General features: G+C 43.9%; 2 protein-coding genes across 14 annotated transcripts in view; one reads left to right on the forward strand and one right to left on the reverse strand.

The window, feature by feature from the left end:
- The window catches only part of HYCC2 (hyccin PI4KA lipid kinase complex subunit 2), a 148405-nt gene that overhangs the window by 99652 nt on the left and 25159 nt on the right, over positions 1–23594 (reverse strand). For 2 of the 11 annotated variants that reach the window (XM_063644938.1, XM_055290150.2), the window contains exon 1: positions 444–526. The exons of 2 other annotated variants lie outside the window; for them this stretch is intronic. The gene's annotated coding sequence lies outside the window, so the exon portion shown is untranslated. Of the gene's footprint in view, positions 1–287; positions 777–23594 lie in introns of those variants that run through there. 7 more of the 11 variants (XM_063644933.1, XM_063644934.1, XM_063644935.1 and 4 more) reach the window with 6 other exon arrangements.
- On the forward strand, positions 513–15861 carry NDUFB3 (NADH:ubiquinone oxidoreductase subunit B3). 3 transcript variants are annotated; one of them, XM_055290190.2, is made up of 3 exons: positions 513–531; positions 8473–8614; positions 15563–15861. In XM_055290190.2, the coding sequence occupies exons 2-3, from the start codon at positions 8475–8477 to the stop codon at positions 15717–15719; spliced, it is 297 nt and encodes a 98-aa protein (XP_055146165.1). In that variant the 5' UTR covers positions 513–531; positions 8473–8474; the 3' UTR covers positions 15720–15861. The 3 variants fall into 3 exon arrangements, with proteins under 3 accessions (XP_055146165.1, XP_055146164.1, XP_055146166.1); XM_055290189.2 differs by lacking the exon at positions 513–531 and adding an exon at positions 742–892; XM_055290191.2 differs by lacking the exon at positions 513–531 and adding an exon at positions 3793–4029.

Below are 23594 nucleotides of genomic sequence, written 5' to 3' on the forward strand. Positions count from 1 at the left end.
TTTTCTTCTCCGCTCCCCCTCACCACCCCCAGGAAATGGCCCTAAGAAACAATCACTGGGATTTCTCTTAACTGTCTTCAATGCCGTGTCCTTTTCTCGCCTGGGGCTTTGTGCAAGGAATCCCTTCAGCCCTCACTACACCGCCTTGCTCCCGCCTCTCCTCCCTCTCTGCTGGCGCCACCGCAGACCCCACGCCCTAGGTGGGCCCCCACGTCACCCCACAGGGCTCAGCTTCCACCTGCCTCGGCTGCTGCCTTCTCCTCCTCACGACCCTCCCAAGATGCTACCTGGTTTACGAGAGGTTCCGGGACCACCAACACACCGGCTACCGCCTTTCCAGACCACCCTCGCCAGCTCCCCTCTGTAGTTTCCGCGGCCGAAGGAGAAGAAAAACCCTCTTCATCTAGCACTTTGCGTCCCCCAAAGACAGCACCGCCGCCTACCTGTCACCCCGCTGTCTCCGGCTTCCTACCGCCACCGCCTCCCGCAGCAGCCTGCCATCCGCAGCGCAACAACCAACCCTCTCATTGGGTGAGAACACGCGCTCAACAACAGCCTCCCTTATTGGCTGCAGTATGTCCGCGGCCCTGCCCTCTGTGCGGTGTCTAAGGATTCCGTCCCCAAGCAAGGAAAACTGTTCTCTTCCCCGCCCTTCTCTCTTCTACATTATCTGTTACCTCAGTCAGATTGAGGATGCACATATATGGGGAAAATAATCGGCTTCCAGCCTCTCTCATGTAATCTCTACCTGATTCAGGACTCTCTAACCCAGTACCGGAACGTTAAGCGGCTTCTCCGCTTTCCTGCCGTGAGAAACTCGAGGTGACAACCTCCGTTTCCGGTTGGCTCCGGTTGCAGAGTTGAGTGTCCTGAGAGGTCAGATTGCTGTCAGGTAAATTAGGGAGTTGGTGGGAGGCCCGTTGATTAGGATTAAGACCTAGACTCTATTCTGGGGAGTGCAGAAAAGGAGAGACTAAATGGAGAAGGATGGAAGGCTGGGAGGGAGATCAAAGAACTAGCAGGCGAGAATTAATGAAGTCCTAGCTTAGGGTTGGGGTAGGGAGGGGTGGTTGGAGGATTCAGTGAGCATTACTGTAGTTGTTAAATCCAGGTGCTTTTTCCCGCTTCTGCCACACGCAAAATTGTCTTTGTTTGCCTTTGGATCGCAAAGGCAGAAGAACAGCATCACTAAAAGTAGTAACAGTTCATTTGTTTTTTATTTCCTAATATTCATATAATCACAGTTTTTTAATATGAGGAAGTTAATTTATATACTTGATAGGCTTCGGTAAACTAAAATTGCATGTAGTAGAAGTAGCATTATCTTCTTATTTCTTTCTTAGGGAAAGGATACCAGCACATTTTCTTACAGCCAGCTTCCTTTAGTGGAGGTTGATCTTCATCACACTTTTAGATTCACTTCAGACACAGATAGCTTTAAATTTTTTTTTTTTTTTTTTTTTTTTTTTTGGAGACAGAGTCTCGCCTGTCGCCCAGGCTGAAGTGCAGTGGCGCGATCTCGCCTCACTGCAGGCTCCGTCCGCCGGGGTTCACGCCATTCTCCTGCCTCAGCCTCCCACGTAGCTGGGACTACAGGCGCCCGCCACCTCGGCCGGCTAATTTTTTGTATTTTTAGTAGAGACGGGGTTTCACCGTGTTAGTCAGGATGGTCTCGATCTCCTGACCTCGTGATCCACCCGCCTCGGCCTCCCAAAGTGCTGGGATTACAGGCGTGAGCCACCGCGCCTGGCCTAAAATTTTTGGTTACATGTTTTTTCTTTATTTAACTGATTTCCTTACTGTTATTATTTGAGCTGCTCTGAAACGGAAATAACCACCATTTTTCAGTCTTCAGCACAATTTAAGTCAGTTTTTCTATTTTTATTTTTTATTGTCAAGTATACATACAGAAGGGTGTATAAAACATGCATTTAAAAAAATTATAACTAACAGAAGCAGACACTCCTGTAACCACCTCTTAGATTAGAAAATAAAACATTGCCAATAACTTAGAACATGCAATCTTAACAGGGATGATTTTACATTTCAAGGGGTTGAAAATTGGTGGGGCTGGGGTCGGAATCTTAGTTACTACAATGATTTGTGTCCCTCCAAAGGGCCACAGTATATAAACAGATACACAGTATATATGTAGTGTTAAATTTTCATGGGGGGGGGGGCATGATTAGGAATAAAATGTCTAGAAAGGTTCCTTACAGGGACAATAGTTAAAAATTGGTCGAAAGACACTGCCTTAGAATCTCCCTGTATGTTTCTGTGATTCCATCTCCTCCACCAGGAGGTAACCATTATCCTGACTTGTGCTAAGCACTCACTTGTTTTACTTTAATTTTTCCATCTATGATGCATTCCTAAAAAATGAATTGTTAGGCGTTTCAATCTATATAAATGGGTTCAGAGTGCATGTGTATTTTTTCTGACTCACCCCTTGCTCATTATATTTGTGGAGATTCAATCATACTTTTGCATGTAGTTTTTTGTTGTATAATATTCTACAGTGTGACTATACCATAATCCCTTCTATTGTTATTGAACATTTGGGTTGTTTACAGTTGGGAGATAGAATAAACAATGTGGCTATAAAGATTCTTTTAAAAACATATTTCTTAGGCTGGGCACAGTGGCTCACACCTGTAAGCCCAACACTTTGGGTGGCCAAGGCAGGCGGATAATGAGGTCTGGAGATCGAGACCATTCTGACCAACATGGTGAAACCCAGTCTCTACTAAAAGTACAAAAAATTAGCCAGGTGTGGTGGTGCACACCTGTAATCCCAGCTACTCAGGAGGCTAAGGCAGGAGAATCACTAGAACCCGGGAGGCGGAAGTTGCAGTGAGCCGAGATCACACCACCCACAGCACTCCAGCCTGGCGACAGAGTGAGACTCCATCTCAAAAAAAAAAAATTTTTTTTTTTTGTTTTGTTTTTTTTAGAGACAAGAGTCTTGATGTCTCTAAAAAAATATTTTAAATATATTTTTTATATTCCATAAATATAAACCTTTGATCTGTGATTATGTTTATAAGATTTACAGTTGATAAAGTAGATTCATATATCCAAATTGTTCCAAAGACGCTTTATTTTATTTATATATTTTTTGAGACAGAGTCTCGCTCTGTTGCCCAGGCTGGAGTGCAGTGGCACGATATCGGCTCAGTGCAGCCTTCACCTCCCAGCTTCAAGTGATTCTCCTGTCTCACCCTCCCTAATAGCTACAGGCATGCACTACCATGCCCAGCTAATTTTTTTATTTTTAGTTGAGACGGGGTTTTGCCATGTTGGTTAGGCTTTTTTTGAACTCCTGACCTCAGGTGCTCCACCTGCCTCAGCCTCCCAAAGTGTTGGGATTACAGGCGTGAGCCACCGCGCCTGGCCTCCAAAGACACTTCAATATTTTCTAATAACGATTTGATCATCTGTTTTGAGATTAAGTTAATTAAAATTAAATTAAAATTCCCAGTTCCCAACTGCACCAGCCACATTTCAAGTGCTAGTGGCTACCATATTGGACAGTGTCTATCTAGAATATAGGTACTAGGAGTAGAATTGATGGCCATAAGGTATTCATATGTTCAGCTTTTCTTTTCTTTTTTTTTTGGGGGGGGATAGAGTCTCACTCTGTCACCCATGCTGAAGTGCGATGGCACAGTCTTGGCTCACTGCAACCTCCACCTCCTGGGTTCAAGTGATTCTCCTGCCTCAGCCTCCTGAGTAGCTGGGACTACAGGTGTGTGCCACCACACCCGGCTAATTTTTGTATTTTTAGTAGAGACAGGGTTTCCCCATGTTGGCCAGGCTGATCTCAACTCCTGGCCCCAAGTGATCCGTCTGCCTAGGCCTCCCAAAGTGCTGGAATTACAGGCGTGCCACTGTACCCGGCCATGTTCAGCCTTTCTAGGTCATGCCAGTTTTTCAGAATGGTTGTGCTTAGTTACATTCTCACCACCTAAGTATGAAAGTAGAAGGCACATCACAATGTGATTTCCTCAGCTCTCACGATCTTGCAAGGTAGGTTTTATCCTCATGTTATATGAAGAAACTGAAGTTCAGGGAAATTAAGTGATTTGCCTTGGATTTTACTTTTACTAGTGCAAAGTAGGAGAATTTCAAGCTCTTTACATGATCACGATATCATCGTTTGATTTACGGCTATTTGGAAATAGAAATAAGTTTAAAAAGAAAAATGGTCCAGGTGCCATGGCTCACGCCTGTAGTCCCAATATTTTAGGAAGCCAAGGAGGGAGGAATGCTTGAGGCCAGGAGTTCAACAGCAGCCTGGGCAACATAGGAAGATCCTGTCTGTAAAAAAAAGAAAAAGGAAAATGAAAGGTTTCCTGGGGAAAGTGTTTTCAACTTTCTGCTCTTTTTGAAAAGTCATTTAAATGTTATATTTAGCCAGGCGCGGTGGCTCATGCCTATAAGCCCAGCACTTTGGGAGGCCCAGGTGGGCGGAACACAAGGTCAGGAGATCGAGACCATCCTGGCTAACATGGTGAAACCCCATCTCTACTAAAAAATACAAAAAATTAGCCAGGCGTGGTGGCGGGTGCCTGTAGTCCCAGCTACTCGGGAGGCTGAGGCAGGAGAATTGCTTGAACCTGGGAAGCGCAGGTTGCAGTAAGCCAAGATTGTGCCACTGCACTACAGCCTGGGCAACAGAGCGAGACTCTGTCTCAAAAAAAAAAAAAAAGTTATATTTAGTAAATTCCTATGAAAAGGATACTTCTGAAATAATTAGGTAGAAGAGAAAATACATTGAATGTATTTAAATAAATTTTTATAGGAGAAATGAGGATATGTATACTTTCATGTTTTCTTTCAAAGATTTATCTTTTGAATTACTTGTTTCAGCACAGTAGTGTTGTAATTTTGAAATAGTCTTTATACCATGGTAATGTTTCAAGTTTTTTTTTTTTTTTCTCGGGACGGAGTCTCGCTCTGTCGCCCAGGCTGGAGTGCAGTGGCGCTATCTCGGCTCACTGCAACCTCCGCCTCCCGGAGAATGTTCACGCCATTCTTCTGCCTCAGCCTCCCGAGTAGCTGGGACTACAGGCACCCGCCACCACGCCTGGCTAATTTTTTTGTATTTTTAGTAGAGACGGGGTTTCACCATGTTAGCCAGGATGGTCTCGATCTCCTGACCTCGTGATCCGCCCGCCTCGGCCTCCCAAAGTGCTGGGATTACAGGCGTGAGCCACCGCGCCCCGCCTCAAGTTTTATTTTCAAAAACTATTCTATCAAAATTCTTGACCCTTTGTTTTATACTCTCTTCCAAATACATTGATACTCAGGTTGATATTCTAGAATTGACATTTGCCAAAATAAGAGTTTGTCTTGTAATCTCTTTAAGCGTTTTGAAAATGAAGGCTTATTTTAAAAAAGGCTTTTTGAAAACATGGTATGCAGAAGCCAAGATATTATCATTCTAAATAAACACTTGTAATGGTCTTCTTTTGTAATAAATGTATTCAGTCTCAAAAGTCAGTCTGAAATCTGACACCATAATTTTTTTCCTTCATTTTATTGAATCTGCCAAGTAATAATGGGTTAAATGTTTCATTCAGAGTTGTGTTGTAGTTTTAACTTGTGTTTGAGAGTATTGGTTTTCATTTTTATTTTCATTTAAATGTGAAAATCCTCCTGGGTGTGGTTGTAATCCCACTGTAATCCCAGCATTTTGGGAGGCCTATGCCAGAGGATCAAGGATCACTTGAGGCTAGGAGTTTGAGACCAGCCTGGACAACACAGGGAGGGTCCATCGCTATAAAACATTTAAAAACTAGCCAGGCGTTATGCATGCTCCTGTACTCCTAGCTACTCAGGAGGCTGAGGCAGGACAATCACTTGAGCCCAGGAGTTTGAGGCTGCAGTGAGCTATGATCCAGAGCAAGACCCTCTATCTTTAAAAATATATATATATATAAAATTAAATGTGAAAATCATCAACATAATGTTTTTTAGTATCTTAACATGTTTACAGATAATAAGTGTTGGTTTTTCACAGTTAGTATGTACATTTTTTTTCTCATATCTTGGAACTATTAATTTTTGAGAGAGTCTCACTCTGTCGCCCAGGCTGGAGTGCAATGGCACCATCTTGGCTCACTGTAACCTCTGCCTCCTGGGTTCAAGCGATTCTCATCCCTCAGCCTCCCAATAATGTGTCTTTAATATACACTTTCTAATAATTACCTCTCTCTTCTGAGATACAATGTAAGAGATCCTACCAGGCCAGGCACAGTGGCTCACGCCTGTAATCCCAGCACTTTGGGAGGCCGAGGTGGGCAGATCACCTGAGGTCGGGAGTTCGAGAACACCCTGACCAACATGGGGAAACCCTGTCTCTACTAAAAATACAAAATTAGCCAGGCGTGGTGGTGCATGCCTGTAATCCCAGCCACTCAGGAGGCTGAGGCAGGAAAATCGCTTGAACCCAGGAGGTGGAGGTTGCGGTGAGCCGAGATTGCACACCATTGCACTCCAGCCTGGGCAAAAAGAGCAAAACTCCATCTCAAAAAAAAAAAAAAAAAAGAAAAGAAAAGAAATCCTACCTTATTGGGCCTGTTCATAGTTATAAATATGGACATAATGGTAATAATTACTTGATTTTACTTCCAGAAAAGCAGTGATTACAGAATTGCTACTGCTTGCCAAGTAATTAGAATTTGGAAAAATAAAATTTTTTTAAAAAAATAACACTAGTAAAACCAAAGTATATAACCATTGAGGACATGTTTTATTTAAGGAAGCAAATTTATTGATTAAAAAGGAGTCCTAAAGTCTCTGTTGGCCCAGTTCAGGGATTGGCAAACTGCAGCCTGTGGACCAAATCCAGCCCAGTGCCTATTTTTGTAAGGTCCATGAGCTAAGAATGGTTTTTACAAATGAACATTTGTAAACACTTTGATGCTAAGGATCACTAACTTTGAGCCCCAATTAAGCACAATGTTACCCCCCAAAAGGGGAGTTCCATTTTTTTCATCAGTAGACCTGTATTACAAAAAAATTGTACTCAGTTTCTTATTACATTTTGAATTTTATCAATAAGGTATTTGTAGAAGTGTGTTTTCTCTTCCTACAAATGTACCTACATAATTCCCTCAATTTTACCTCTTTTACCCACAAAGCCTAAAATATTTACAATCTGCCTCCTCTTTAAAGAAACCTTTCATGTAATCATATGTATTTAAAAGCATTGCATTTTAAAAGAATCATCTAAAGAAAATTTTTAAAACGGTATGTGGCCGGGCGTGGTGGCTCAAGCCTGTAATCCCAGCACTTTGGGAGGCCGAGGCGGGCGGATCACAAGGTCAGGAGATCGAGACCATCCTGGCTAACACGGTGAAACCCCGTCTCTACTAAAAATACAAAAAATTAGCCGGGCGTGTTGGCGGGCGCCTGTAGTCCCAGCTACTCGGGAGGCTGAGGCAGGAGAATGGCGTGAACCCAGAAGGCGGAGCTTGCAGTGAGCCGAGATTGCGCCACTGCACTCCAGCCTGGGGGACAGAGAAAGACTCCGTCTCAAAAAAATAAATAAATAAAAATAAAACAGTATGTATAACCTTTTTGTTATATATATTTATGCATTATGTAAGGATTCAAAAGGAAAACAATATTGCTTAGAAGTTAGGAGCAGGGGGCCAGGCGCGGTGGCTCACGCCTGCAATCCCAGCACTTTGGGAGGCCGAGGTGGGTGGATCACGAGGTCAGGAGATTGAGACCATCCTGGCTAACATGGTGAAACCCCGTCTCCACTAAAAATACAAAAAATTAGCCAGGCATGGTGGCGGGCGCCTGTAGTCCCAGCTACTCGCCAGGCTGGGGCAGGAGAATGGCGTGAACCCGGGGGGCGGAGCTTGCAGTGAGCCAAGATCGCGCCAGTGCACTCCAGCCTGAGCGACAGAGCGAGACTCCATCTCAAAAAATAAGAATAATAATTTAGGAGCAGGGTTCTAAAACCAAACTGCAAGGTTCTAATCCCAGCTGTACCATTACTATTTTTGTTACCTTTGGAAAGTTACTTAACTGCTTGGAGTCTCATTGTCCTCATCTGTAAAATGGGGATACTCATTTAAGTTCAAAGAGTTGTTTTAGAGGTAATGGAGTTAATACACATAAAGCATTTTAGCATAGTACACCTGGCACATAGGACTCAATAAATGTTTACTATTATTATAATGAAGAAAAGAACCAGATAGTAAGTGGTTATCTCTGAGTGGTGAGATTGCCAATTATTTTTCTTTTTTATATTTTGTGTATGTGTATTTCCTAACTGTGAACATGGTTGTAGAATAAGACACTTTTATAAAATCTTTTAACTGGAATTTTCAAGTATTTATATTGGCTTTTTTTTAATATTAAATGCTTCACCTTAAAACATAAACAATAAATTTGGGTATTTGATATCTACAATTTGCATATTTCTCACTTGAGTTAATCTTTTCCTTATAGACATGGCCCATGGACATGGACATGAGCATGGACATCATAAAATGGAACTTCCAGATTATAGACAATGGAAGATAGAAGGGACACCATTAGAAACTATCCAGAAGAAGCTGGCTGCAAAAGGGCTAAGGGATCCATGGGGCCGGTAAGATGAATTAAGTAATTTAGATAGAATGTATCCTAGAGAATCAAGTGTCTATGTTGCTTTTCAATGTATTCTCCTTAGAGAATCATGAAAACTGGCTTTTTACTTTAAAGGTTTTTTTTTTTTTGGTTTTTGTCTTGTTTTGTTTTTGAGACGGTGTCTTGCTGTGTTGCCAGGCTGGAGTGCAGTGGCGCGATCTCAGCTCACTGAAGCCTTCGCCACCCGGGTTCAAGTGATTCTCTTGCCTCAGCCTCCTGAGCAGCTGGGATTACAGGCACGTGCCACCATGCCCAGCTAATTTTTGTATTTTTAGTAGAGATGGGGTTTCACCATGTTGGCCAAGATGGTCTCGATCTCCTGACCTCGTTATCTGCCTGCCTTGGCCTCCCAAAGTGCTGGGATTACAGGCATGAGCCACCATGCCTGGCTACTTCAAAGTTTTTTGTTTGTTTTGAGACAGGGTCTCACTCTGTCACCCAGACTAGAGTGCAGTGGTGCGCTTACAGCAACCTCCATCTCCCAGGCTTAAGCGATCCTCCCACTCCAGCCTCTCTAGTAGCTGGGACTACAGGCGTGGGCTACCATGCCCAGCTAATTTTTATATTGTTAGTAGAGACAGGGTTTCGCCATATTGCCCAGGCTGGTCTCGAACTCCTGAGGTGAAGTGATCTGCCCACCTTGGCCTCCCAGAGTGTTACGATTACAGGCATGAACCACTACACCCAGCCACATTAAAATTTTAAAATCTACTTTATTGAGATATCGTTTATATATAGTAAAATTCACCTGTTTTGAGTGTCTTTTATCCGATAAGAGTTTTGTGGTGCTTGCTTCAGAAACATATATACTACAATTGTAATACAGAGAAGTTAGTATGGCCCTGTGCAAGGATTTAAAACAATTATTTTTAAAGTTTGCAAATGTTTTTTCTCACAGTGTGGCTTATCATTTTCTTAATAATGTCTTTCAGAGAGTTTTAAATTTTGATGAATTCACAGTTTAGCCGTTTTTAAATTTTACAATGTATGCTTTTTGCACCCTAAGATTATCTTCTATGCTTTCTTCTAGAAGCTTTTATAGTTCTTCTTACATTCTGTGACCTGTTTTGAGTTCATTTTTGTGTCATATGAAGTAAGGATAAAGATTAGTATTTTTACATATGTGCATCCAGTTGCTCCAGCACCATTTATTAAAAAACTATTGTACCTCCATTGAATTACCTTAATAATGTTGTCAAAAATCCATTGAGTGATTTTTGACACTTAATGGGGGTGGTGGCTCACACCTGTAATTCCAGCACATTGGGAGGCCAAGGCAGGCGGATCACTTGAGCCCAGGATTTTGAAACCAGCCTAGGCAGTACAGGGAGACTTTGTCTCTACAAAAAAATTTTAAGAATTGCCAGATGTGGTGACACACACATGTAGTCCCAGCTACTCAGGAGGCTGAGGTGGGCAGATCACTTGAGCCCAGGATGTCCAGGTGGCAGTGAGCCAAGATCTGGCCACTGCACTCCAGCCTGGGCAACAGAGAGAGACCTTGTCTCAAGAAAATAAAAAAATCAATTGACTGTATCTATGGGATCTATGTCTGGACTCTATTCTGTTACCCTCATTAATATGTCCACCCTTATGCCAATACCACACTGTCTTTAAATCACGTAGCATAGGCCGGGCGCGGTGGCTCACGCCTGTAATCCTAGCTCTCAGGGAGGCAAGAGGCAGGAGGATAGCTTGAGCCCAGGAGTTCGAGACCTGCCTGGGCAATATAGCGAGACCCCGTTCTCCCGAAAAAGAAAAAAAAAAAAAAATCACGTAGCATAAGATCTGCAACTTTTTTTTTTTTTTTTTTTTTTTTTTTTTTTTTTTTTTTTTTTTTTTTTTGAGAAGGAGTCTCGCTCTTTCACCCAGGCTAGAGTGCAGTGGCGCGATCTTGGCTCACTGCAGGCTCCGCCTCCTGGGGTTCACGCCATTCTCCTGCCTCAGCCTCCGGCATAGCTGGGACTACAGGCGCCCGCCACCTCGCCCGGCTAATTTTTTGTATTTTTAGTAGAGACGGGGTTTCACCATGTTAGCCAGGATGGTCTCCATCTCCTGACCTCGTGATCCGCCCGCCTCGGCCTCCCAAAGTGCTGGGATTACAGGCGTGAGCCACCGTGCCCAGCCTTTTTTTTTTTTTTTTTTTTTTTTTTTTGAGACAGTCTTGCTCTGTCGCCCAGGCTAGAGTGCAGTGGCGCAATCTGGCTGCACTGCCAGTTCCACCTCCCGGGTTCACACCATTCTCCTGCCTCAGCCTCCTGAATAGCTGGGACTACAGGTGCCTGCCACCATGCCCGGCTAATTTTTTGTATTTTTGGTAGAGACGAGGTTACACCGTGTTAGCCAGGATGGTCTGGATCTCCCGACCTCATGATCCACTTGCCTCAGCCTTCCAAAGTGCTGGGATTACAAGTGTGAGCCACCGTGCCCAGCCAAGATCTCCAACTTGTAAAAAATTGTTTTAGCTATTCTAGGTCCTTTGCATTTACATATAAACTTTGGAATGAACCTGACAATTTCTATTAAAATCCCTGCTTGGAATTTAATTGGGATCACATTGAATCTGTTTCACATAGATTCACAATGGGAATCTATTTCACATCCACATTGAATCAGTTTCCCATCAATTTAGGGGCCAGGCATGGTGGCTCACACCTGTAATTCCAGCACTTTGGGAGGCCGAGGCGGGTGGATCACTTCAGTTCAGCTGTTCGAGACCAGCCTGGGCAACATGGTAAACCCTGTCTCTACTAAAAATACAAAAATTAGCCAGGTGTGGTAGCGGGTACCTGTAATCCCAGCTACTCAGGAGGCTGAGACAGGAGAATCGCTTGAACCTGGGAGGCAGAGGTTGCAATGAACCAAGATCGTGCCACTGCATTCCAGCCTGGGCAACAGAGTAAGACTCCATCTTAAACAAAACAAAAAATTTAGGGATAAGTGATGTCTTAACAATATTAAGTCTTCTAGTCAATGGGCAATTTAGGTCTTGTTCATTTTCTCAGCAGTATTTTATTGCTTTATGTACAGGTCTTGCACATATTTTATTAAATTTATACTGAATTATTTATTTAATTTCTTTTTTTTTTTTTTTTTCTGGGAGACAGAGTCTCACTCTGTCGCCCAGGCTGGAGTGCAGTGGCACGATCTTGGCTTACTGCAACCTCTGCCTCCTGGGTTAAAGCAATTCTCCTGCCTCAGCCTCCTGAGTAGCTGGGATTACAGACATGCACCACCACGCCCAGCTAATTTTTTTTTTTTTTTTTTGAAATGGAGTCTCACTCTGTCACACAGGCTGCAGTGCACGATCTCCGCTCACTTCAAGCTCCACCTCCTGGGTTCACGCCATTCTCCTGCCTCAGCCTCCCGAGTAGCTGGGACTGCAGGCGCCTACCACTATGCTCAGCTAATTTTTTGTATTTTTTAGTAGAGACGGGGTTTCACCGTGTTAGCCAGGATGGTCTTGATATCCTGACCTCATGATCCGCCCACCTCAGCCTCCCAAAGTGCTGGGATTACAGGCATGAGCCACCGTGCCAGGCCTAATTTTTGTATTTTTTTAGTAGAGATGGGGTTTCACCATGTTGGCCAGGCTGGTCTTGAACTCCTGACCTCAAGGGTCCACTCGCCTCAGCCCCCCCAAAGTGCTAGGATTACAGGTGTGAACCATTAGGCCTGGTGTTGTTTGTTTGTTTGTTTGTTTGTTTTGGGAGACAGAGTCTCCGTCGCCCAGGATGGAGTGCAGTGATGCTGTTTTGGCTGATTGCAGCCTCTACCTCCTGGGCTGAAATCATCTTCCCACCTCAGCCTCCCGAGTAGCTGGGACTACAGGTGCATGCCACCATGCCCAGCTAATTTTTGTATTTTTTGTTGAGACGAGGTTTTCCTGTGTTGCCCAGGCTGGTCTCAAAATCCTGAGCTCACGTGATTTGACCACCTCAGCCTCTCAGAGTGCTGGAATTACAGATCTGAGCTACAGCACCCTGCTTGAATTATTTTAATTTTTGATGCTATTGTAAATAGTATTTTAAAATCTCAACTTCCAGTTGTTCATTGCTAATACTTGTAAACAGTTGACTTTTATATGTTGATTTTATATCTCGTTACCTTGCTAAATTCACTTTTTAGTTCAAGTAGATTTTTTTTTACAGATTTCTTAGAATGTTCTTCATAAACAATCATTCTGTCTACAAATACATTGTTACTTCTTCCTTTTCAATCTGTAAACTTTTTATTTCTTTTTCTTGCATTTTTATACTGGCTAACACCACTACTATAATGTTGAATGAAAGTGGTAGATGTCCTTGCCTTATTCCCAACTGGGAGAAAACATTCGGTGGGTCACCACTTAGTATGATGTTTCTTATAGTGATCTCCTAGGTGCCTTTTATCAAGATGAGGTATTTCTCTCTATTTCTAGATTACTAAGTGTTTCATTGTTTATTATTATTATTATTATTTTTTTTTTTTTTTTTTTTTTTGAGACAGAGTTTTGCTCTTGTTGCCCAGGCTGGAGTGCAATGGTGAGATCTTGGCTCACCGCAACCTCTGCCTACCGGGTTCAAGCGATTCTCCTGCCTCTGCCTCCCGAGTAGCTGGGATTACAGGCATGCGCCACCACACCTGGCTAGTTTTGTTTTTTTAGTAGAGACTAAAACGTTGGCCAGGCTGGTCTCAAGTTCCCAACCTCAGGTGATCCACATGCCTCGACCTCCCAAAGTGCTGGGATTACAGGCTTGAGCCACCACACCTGGCGCAAATATTCTTAACAAAATTTTAGAAAATTGAATCCGGCAGCATATAAAAATGGTAATACATCATAATGAAGTAGGGTTCACTCCAGGAATGCAAGATTGGCTTATATTTGAAAATTAATAGAAGTAATTCGCCATATTAACAGAATAAAAAGGAAAAACTATGAACATCTCAATAGATGGATCACTGGAGGCTGGAAGTTTGAGACCAGCCTGGCCAACATGGCGAAACCCTGTCTCTACTAAAATTACAAAAATTGGCCAGGCGCGGTGGCTCATGCCTGTAATCCCAGCACTTTGGGAGGCCAAGGCGGGCGGATCACGAGGTCAGGAGTTCGAGACCAGCCTGGCCAATGCAGTGAAACCCCGTCTCTACTTAAAAAAAAAAAATACGGCCACGTGGGGTGGCTCATGCCTGTAATCCTAGCACTTTGGGAGGCCGAGGTGGGTGAATCACAAGGTCAGGAGTTCGAGACCAGTCTGGACAACATGGTGAAACCCCGTCTCTACTAAAAATACAAAAAATTAGCCGGATGTGGTGGTGTGCGCCTGTAATCCCAGCTACTGGGGAGGCTGAGGCAGGATAATCCCGTGAACCCAGGAGGTGAAGGTTTCAGTTAGCCAAGATCACGCCATTGCACTCCAGCCCAGGCAACAGTGCAGGGCGACAGTGCAAGACTCCGTCTCAAAAAAAAAAAAAAAAAAAATACAAAAATTAGTCGGACGTGGTGGCGGGCACCTATAATCCCAGCTACTCAGGAAGCTGAGGCAGAGAATTGCTTGAACCTGGGAGGCGGAAGTTGCAGTGAGCTGAGATCGCGCCACTGCACTCCAGCCTGGGCGACAGAGTGAGACTGTCATAAACAAACAAACAAAAATTAGCAGGGCATGGTAGTGCGTGCCTGTAATCCCAGCTACTCGGGAGGCTGAGGTGAGAGAATCACTTGAATCCAGGAGGTGGAGGTTGCAGTGAGCAGAGATTGTGCCACTGCTCTCCAGCCTCAGTGATAGAGCAAGACTCCATTCCCCTCCCCCCAAAAAAAGAATATTTGCATCTGTGTTCACGAGGGATATTATTCTGTAGCTGCTTTTCTTCTAACATCTTTGTCTAGTTTTGGTATCTCAATTAGGTTTAATTAGCTCTCATATTTCCTAAGTCATATTTCTAGAGTTAAATAGTTTTTGTTTTTCATAACATGATTTTTTCACTGGCTTGGCCTTATCAGAGCAGGATATCTGTCTTCCAAAATTCAGGCTGCTATGGTAGGGAGAAGCGGAGATCCTTTTGAATAGTAACAATAATGTCAAGTGTTACATACTCCATACTCCTCTGCCAAAATATATCATGCATGATCCTGTTTAGTCTTTAAGACATTATAAAGTAGATAATAATCATCATTGAATAGAACAGGAAGCAGACCATGACAGGCTAAGTATCTTGCCCAGCCTACAAGATTGTGAATCTAATATAAGTGGCATACCAAAGATTAATACCAAGTCTCTAACTTCATCTTTCCATGATGTTTTAATGACTAGTGTGGGCAGAGTCCATCTGACCTGTGACAGATAAGCTGAAGTGAGTCTTGCATTTGACGGTTCTGTAAAATCCTGAGGCATATGACTATTAAATGTGAAACCATCAAGTGTTTATTCTTCTATTTTATATGTGAAACTTGGGCATATACTTAATTATCCTGTGCCACAGAAAGATACCTATTGCAATTCACTTAAATGATCTTCGGTAGGGTAGCATTTGAGTCAATTAGAAAGATGAAAATTAAATGTCTTCAATGGGCTGGGCGCGGTGGCTCACGCTTGTAATCCCAGCACTTTGGGAGGCCGAGGCGGGCGGATCACGAGGTCAGGAGATCGAGACCACGGTGAAACCCTGTCTCTAATAAAAATAGAAAAAAATTAGCCGGGCGTGGTGGCGGGCGCCTCTAGTCCCAGCTTCTCGAAGAGGCTGAGGCAGGAGAATGGCGTGAACCCGGGAGGCGGAGCTTGCAGTGAGCCGAGATTGCACCACTGCACTCCAGCCTGGGTGACAGAGCGAGACTCCGTCTCAAAAAAAAAAAAAAAAAAAAAAAAAATGTCTTCAATGTATATACACACAAGTTGTGTATGATTATAATTTTTTCTTTTTTTTTTTTTTCTAGCAATGAAGCTTGGAGATACATGGGTGGCTTTGCAAAGAGTGTTTCCTTTTTTGATGTACTGTTTAAAGGATTCAAATGGGGATTTGCTGCATTTGTGGTAGCTGTAGGAGCTGAATATTACCTGGAGTCCCTGAATAAAGAAAAGAAGCATCACTGAAGATAATACCTGGAAGTATCATAGTGGTTTCTTAACTCTCCAAAATAAGATTTCTTCACTGTAGCCTACTCGTCTGGTTTGTCCCTTACAGAATATTAGTAAGATTTAATAAAGTAAAATAAAATAAATATATATATGCTGATCTGTTTTTGTCATTCTTTAAAAACAAACAAAAAAAAGTGTTTCAAGCCATATCAGATTTGGTTTAGAATACATACGGGGTTGGAGAACAGCAGTAGTGCGTTCTGCATATAGCAGGCAGGCATCATATATTTGACTGAGCAAATGGGCACATTCTAAGAAGTTTTTCTTGACCTTTTTTTTTTTTTTTAACTAGTCCTGACCTAGCTGGCACTAACAAGTATTTAAATGGGAGTTGGCCTTGCTGTTTTTTTTGAGACGGAGTCTGGCTCTGTCGCCCAGGCTGGAGTACATGGTGCGGTCTCGACTCACTGCAAGCTCTGCCTCCCGGGTTCACACCATTCTCCTGCCTCAGCCTCCCAAATAGCTGGGACTACAGGCACCCGCCACCACACCCAGCTTATTTTGTTTTGATCTCCTGACCTCGTGATCCACCCGCCTCAGCCTCCCAAAGTGCTGGGATTACAGGCGTGAGCCACCGTGCCCGGCTGGCCTTGCTGCTTTTACCATCCTCTTCAGATGGTTTAGAGGAACCCAGATTCTACTGTAAATACTCACTGCCCTTTTCTGGTTGACATATCCATGTATCATGTTCATTTTTCTTAATTGTGGTATTTTGTGGTATTTTCTACTCTTGCTTAGTCCTCTTAGTCCTTAGTCCTCATTGTTCCTATGTCATGAAAAATCCTTACATTTTTTTCTTCTTTTTTTTGTTTTTTGAGATAGGGTTTTGCTCTGTCACCCAGACTGGAGTGCAGTGGGAGAGTGATATTGGCTCACTGCAGCCTCAGCCTCTCTGGGCTCAAGGGATCCTTCCACCACACCAGGCTATCTTTTTGTATTTTTAGTAGAGATGGGGTTTCGCCTTGTTGCCCAAGCTGGTCTCAAACTCCTGGGCTCAAATGATCTACTTGCCTCAGCCTCCCAAAGTGCTGGGATTACAGGCATGACCCACCGCGCCTGACCTTTTTCTGTATTTCTAACAATAAACTAGACATTCTCCCAACATAATTGACTTTTTAAAATTTAATTATATCCCTAATTAAAGATTTGGTCAGGTGCAGTGGCTCATGCCTGTAATCCCAACACTTTGGGAGGCCGAGGTGGGCAGATCACTTGAGCTCAGGAGTTGGAGACCAGCCTGGCCAACATGGTGAAACCCCAACTCTACTAAAAAAACAAAAATTAGCCAGACATGGTGGTGGGCACCTGTAATCCCAAATACTTGGGAGGCTGAGGCAGGAGAATCACTTGATCCCAATAGGCAGAGGTTCCAGTGAGCCAAGATCACGCTACTGCACTCCAGCCTGGGTGACAGAGCAAGACTCTGTCTCCAAAAAAACAAAAAAATAGATGTAACACTCACTGAGGAGGGGTGATGATTTTGTTTAAATAATGAAACATAGAAAATCCCAAGGTGGATTTTTTTCTTTTTTTTTTTTGTTTGAGAATGAGTCTTCCTCCCAGCCTAAAGGGATGGGCAGTGGCACAATCTCAGCTCACTGCAATCTCTAACTCCTCGGTTCAAGCGATTCTCCTGCCTCAGCCTGCCAAGTAGCTGGGATTTCAGGCGCCCACCAGCAAATTTTTGTATTTTTAGTAGAAACAGGTTTTGTCATGTTGGCCAGGCTAGTCTTGAACTCCTGACCTCATGTAATCCACCTGCCTTGGCCTCCCAAAGTGCTAGGATTACAGGTGTGAGCCACCACACCCAAGGTGACCTTTTCTTCATAAATTTCTTATTTTTAAATGTAAAGCAATGCTAAAGTGAGATGAATTTCTAATAAACTGATAGTGGTAAATAGAATATGGTAGTATGAAACATAAAAAAGACTCCATGCAAAAAAAGGAAAGCGTTTATTTTTTAATTTAGATAAAATTTAATACATGCTTTCTTCTCCATGTTTTGTTTGTTTGTTGAGATAGGGTCTCACTCTGTTGCCCAGGATGGAGTGCAGTAGCCCGATCTCGGCTCACTGCAACCTCCGCCTCCCAGGTTCAAGCAATCCTCCCATGTCAGCCTCTCAAGTAGCTGGAACTACAGGTGAGTGCCACCACAGCCAGCTAATTTTTTGTATGTTTGGTAGAGACTGGATTTTGCCATGTTGCCCAGGCTGTCTCAAAATCCTGAGCTCAAGGGATCCACCTGTCTCAGCCTCTCAAAGTGCTGGGATTACAGGTGTGAGCCACTACGCCCCGCCTGTCTTGTTTTTGTTTTTGGAATTTATAGCCTCTATCTTCTGGCGGGATACCAGAAGCAAAAGGAAAAAGTTTTAAAAGGAAAAAGATCAATGGGACAAATAGAAATAGCAAGATGATAGATTTAACTTAACCATATTGATAATTATATTAAATGTAAATTGCCAAAAGTTTAAACTCTGAAATATTTCTTTTTTTTTTTTTTTTTTTGAAACGGACTCTTGCTCTGTTGCCCTAGGCTGGAGTGCAGTGGTGAGATCTCAGCTCACTGCAACCTCCACCTCCTGAGTTCAAGCAATTCTTCTGTTTCAGCCTCCCGAGTAGCTGTGATTACAGGCACTCACCACCTGCCCAGCTAATTTTTGTATTTTTAGTAGAGACGGGGTTTCACCATGTTGGCCAGGCTGGTCTCAAACACCTGACCTCAGATGATCCACCCACCTTGGCCTCCCAAAGTGCTGGATTACAGGTGTGAGCCACCGCACCCAGCCCAGTCTAAAACATTTCAATTAAAAGAGATGGTGGGGCACAGTGGCTCAGGCCTGTAATCCCAGCGCTTTTGGAGGCCCAGGTGGGCAGATCAGTTGAGCTCAGGAGTTCAAAACCAGACTGGACAACATGGCAAAAACCCGTCTCTACAAACAATACAAAAATTATACGGGTGTGGTGGTGCACGCCTGTGGTCCCAGCTACTCCAGAGGCTCAGGTGGGAGGATGGCATGAGCCCAGGAGGCAGAGGTTGCAGTGATCCAAGATAATGCCACTGCACTACAGCCTGGGAGATAGCCTAACCCTGTCTCATAAATGAATGAATGAATGACAGAAATAATCAACTTTGGCAAAAAACAAGACCCAACTATAAACTGCCCATATGAAAACCCCAGTGAAAAGAATGTTGAAATATATTAATATCAAAGTAGATTTTAGAATGAAGAACATTAGTTGTGAGAGAGACATTTCATAATAATGAAGGGGTCAGTTCATTAAGAGGATCTAAGAAATCTTAAGTGTTTATGCACAGAGCTTCAAAATATGTAAAGCAAAAACAAAGAACTTAGAGACCAAACACAATTATGATATGTTTGGAGATTTCAACACTTCTTTCTCAGTAATTGATAGAAAATTTAAAATAGGCAAGGTGTGGTGGCCCACATCTGTAATCCCAGCACTTTGGGAGGCCGAGGTGGGAGGATCACTTGAGCTCAGGAATTCAAGACCAGCACAGGCAACAGGACAAGACTCTGTCTCTAAAAAACAAAAAAGTTAAAAAAATTAGCCAGGCATGATGGCGTGCACCTGTAGTCCCAGCTACTCAGGAAGCTGAGGCAGGAGAATTGCTTGGGCCCAGGAGGTCGAGGCTAGAGTGACCTGTGATCATGCCACTGTACTCCATCCAACCTGGGCAACAGAGTGAGGGCCTGTCTCAAAAGCAATAATTTAAAAAAAATTAAAAATTATGAATCACTCACTCTCTAACAAAACCCAGGGAATGTACAAGACTATCTCTTGGGGTAAAAGGAGAAAGTATTTAAACCTCTGTTTTTATTTTCATGTTTAATGAAAATGAATTGGTGGCCAGGCATGGTGGCTCACGCCTGTAATCCCAGCACTTTGGGAAGCTGAGGCAGGCAGATCATGAGGTCAGGAGATCAAGACCATCCTGGGCAACATGATGAAACCCTGTCTCTACTAAAAATAAAAATTAAAAAAAAATTAGCTGGGCGTGGTGGTTCGCACCTGTAGTCCCAGATACTTAGGAGACTGAGCCAGGAGAATCGCTTGAACCCAGGAGATGCAGGTTGCAGGGAGCCAAGATTGCACCACTGCACTCCAGCCTGGTGATAAAGCGAGCCTCTGGCTCAAAAAAAAAAAAAAAAAAAAAAAAGAAAGGAAAAAGAAAATGAATTAAATGTTATGTTCTTAATGTTTAATAGATTCACAGTGAAGTTTGCTCTCACATGGCGAATACCAAAGCAGTCACACAGAATTAGTGGTAAGTTATCCTGAAGTGAAAGTAAGAGTTCTACCCTCCAAAGGAGAGAACAAAAGGAGTTTTCAGCAGATTGTTATAGACTGTACTTTATATGTCCTCAGTTTTGGAATTTATTATCTACTAATTATTGTTTTCTTGTTTTTCATTTTTGGTGGTTCTTTCTTGGAGTTTTTTTGTTTTGTTTTGTTTTTGAGATGGAGTCTTGCTCTGTCACCCAGGCTGGAGGGCAGTGGCGTGATCTTGGCTCACTGCAACCTCTGCCTCCCAGGTTCAAGAGATTCTCCTGCCTCAGCCTCCCGAGTAGCTGGGATTACAGGCACAAGCCACCATGCCCAGCTAATTTTTTGTATTTTTAGTAGAGATGGGGTTTCACCATGTTGGCCAGGCTGGTCTCGAACTCCTGGCCTCAAATGTTCCACCCGCCTCAGCTTCCCAAAGTTCTGGGATTACAGGCGTAAGCCACCGCCCCCCACTTTTTTGTGGGTTTTTTTGAGACGGGATCTCACTGTGTTACCCAGGCTGGGTGCAGTGGTGCAAGCACAGCCCACTGCAGCCTGGACCTCCTGGGATCAAGTGATCCTCTTGCAGCCTCGTAAGTAGCTGGGACTGCAGGCACATACCAGCACACCCGGCTAATTTTTTATTTTTGTAGAGACAGGGAGCTCACCATGTTGCCCAAGCTGGTCTCAAATTCCTGGGCTAAAGGAATCCTCTCACCTTGACCTCCCACAGTACTGAGATTAGAGGTGTGAACCACTGCACCCAGCCTTGTCTACTAGTTTTTTTGTTTGTTTGTTTGTTTGTTTTCTGAGACGGAGTCTCGCTCTGTCTCCCATGCTGGAGTGCAGTGGCGCGATCTCGGCTCACTGCAAGCTCCGCCTCCTGGGTTCACGCCATTCTCCTGCCTCAGCCTCCCGAGTAGCAGGGACTACAGGCGCCCACCACCACGCCCCGCTAATTTTTTGTATTTTTAGTGGAGGCAGGGTTTCACCGTGTTAGCCAGGATGGTCTGATCTCCCAACCTTGTGATCTGCCCCCCTCGGCCTCCCAAAGTGCTGGGATTGCAGGCGTGAGCCACCGCGACCGGCGTCTACTAGTTTTAACTAAACCTTCATGAAGTAGATAAGTGGCTTAAAAAGATTTTTTTTTACAAAGAAACTGCTGATTGAAGCTAATACTAATAACCCAACAACAAGCAAACAAGAATAAAATAGAAGAACTATGAACTCTGTCAGCAACATTATCAGTAAATAGGATGATCTACTCACGAGAAGAGTCAACCAAAAAAAAAAAGAAGATTGAAATAAGGACCTGAAGCCCAGGCACAGTGGCTCATGCCTGTAATCCTAGCACTTTGGGAGGCCGAGGCGGGCGAATTGCCTCAGCTCAGGAGTTCGAGACCAGCCTGGGCAACACGGTGAAACCCCGTTTCTACTAAAATACAAAACAAATCAGCCGGGCGTGGCGGCGTGCACCTGTAGTCCCAGCTACTCGGGAGGCTGACGCAGGAGAATTGCTTGAATCCGGGAGGCAGAGGTTGCAGTGAGCCAAGATCGCACCACTGCACTCCAACCTGGATGACAGAGCGAGACTCCGTCTCTAAAAAATAAAAAAATAAAAATAAAAAATAAGGACCTGAACCCACTATTAGAACAATGAACCTTGTCCTAACAGTGTACTGATCTGTTAACTAATGATAGTGTGTAGTCATCATGATTAGTGAGACATTTAAAAATGTTTAATCTTTGTCTTACCTTTCGTTTCTATATTTGTGTACTTTTGTGTATTTTCTTTTTTGTTGTTGTTTTTTGAGTCAGAGTCTTGCTCTGTTGCCCAGGCTGGAGTGCAATGGTGCGATCTCCGCTCACTGCAACCTCTGCCTCTCGTGTTCAAGAGATTCTCCTGCCTCAGCCTCCCAAGTAGCTGGGATTACAGGCATGTACCATCATGCCTGGCTAATTTTTTGTATTTTTTTTTAGTAGAGATGGGGTCTTACTATGTTGCCCAGGCTGGTCTCAAACTCCTGACCTCAAGCAATCCTCCTGCCTCGGCCTCCCAAAGTGCTGGGATTATGGGCATGAGCCACCGTGCCCAGCCTATTTGTGTATTTTCAATGTACACATATGATAACATTTACATATAACAAAATGTTACATCACAGGTTGGGATTTACTGTAATTTTTACTCACAATATTCAGTTATTTAAAAATAGCAGCTGGGGCCAGCCACAGTGGCTCACACCTGTAATCCCAGCACTTCGGGAGGCCAAAGAGGGTGGATCACCTGAGGTCAGGAGTTCAATACCAGCCTGGCCAACGTGGTAAAACCCCATCTCTACTAAAAATACAAAAATCAGCTGGGTGTGGTGGCACGTGGCTTTAGTCCCGCTACTTGGGAGGCTGAGGCAGAAGAATCACTTGAACACGGGAGGCGGAGGTTGCAGTGAGCTGAGATCCTGCCGCTGCAGTGAGCTGAGATCCCGCCACCGCACTCCAGCCTAGGCGACAGAGCCAGACTCCGTCTCAAAAAAAAAAAAAGCCAGCCACGGGGGCTCACAGCTATCATCTTACCACTTTGGGAGGCTGAGGTGGAAGGATTGCTTGAGCCCAGGAGACTAGCCTGGGCAACGAAGTGAGACCCCGTCTCCACAAACATTTTTAAAAATCAGACGGGCATGGTGGTGTGAACCTGTAGTCCCAGCTACTCAGGAGGCTAAGGCAGGAAGATCACTTGAGCCTGGAGGGAAGGTTACATGGGTGACAGTGAGATTCTGTCTCTAAATTTAAAAATTTTTAAATAGCATTTGAGGCCTTCATCAGATTTTGAGTATTTTAAATGTATAATTTATTAAGTACAACCCAGGTAGTTTATTTTTAAAAAACTAAATGTGGCCAGGCGCGGTGACTCATGCGGGTAATCTCAGCACTCCAAGAGGCCAAGGTGGGTGGATCACTTGAGCCCAAGAGTTTGAGATCAGTCTGGGCAACACAGAGAGACTCTGTCTCTACAAAAAGTAGAAAAAATTAGCCACTGTGGTGGCACGTGGTGGCACATTCCTGTAGTTGCAGCTACTTGAGAGGCTGAGGTGGGAGGATTGTTTGAGCCCAAGAGGTGGAGGCCGCAGTGAGCTGAGATTACGCTACTGCACTCCAGCCTGGAAGACAGAGCACGACCCCGTCTCAGAAAAAATAAAAAATAAAATAAATGTTACTGCATGATGGCCTCTCCGTTGGCAACATGAGTTTCAAAATTTTATATAATCCTCACTGGCGCTCCAAATCTCTAGAGTTGCAAAGTACTCCGATTCAAATATCTATGAGAGGCCATGCGTGGTGGCTCATGCCTGTCATCCCAGCACTTTCGGAGGCCAAGGCAGGCAGATGACCTGAGGTTAGGAGTTCAAGACCAGCTTGGCCAACATGGTGAAACCCTGTCTCTGTAAAAATACAAAAATTAGCCAGGCATGATGGAGGGTGCCTGTAATCCTAGCTACTCAGGAGGCTGAGGCGGAGAATCACTTGAACCCAGAAGGCAGAGGTTGC

This window comes from Symphalangus syndactylus, chromosome 8, assembly GCF_028878055.3.
Source record: "Symphalangus syndactylus isolate Jambi chromosome 8, NHGRI_mSymSyn1-v2.1_pri, whole genome shotgun sequence".
NCBI lineage: Eukaryota > Metazoa > Chordata > Mammalia > Primates > Hylobatidae > Symphalangus > Symphalangus syndactylus.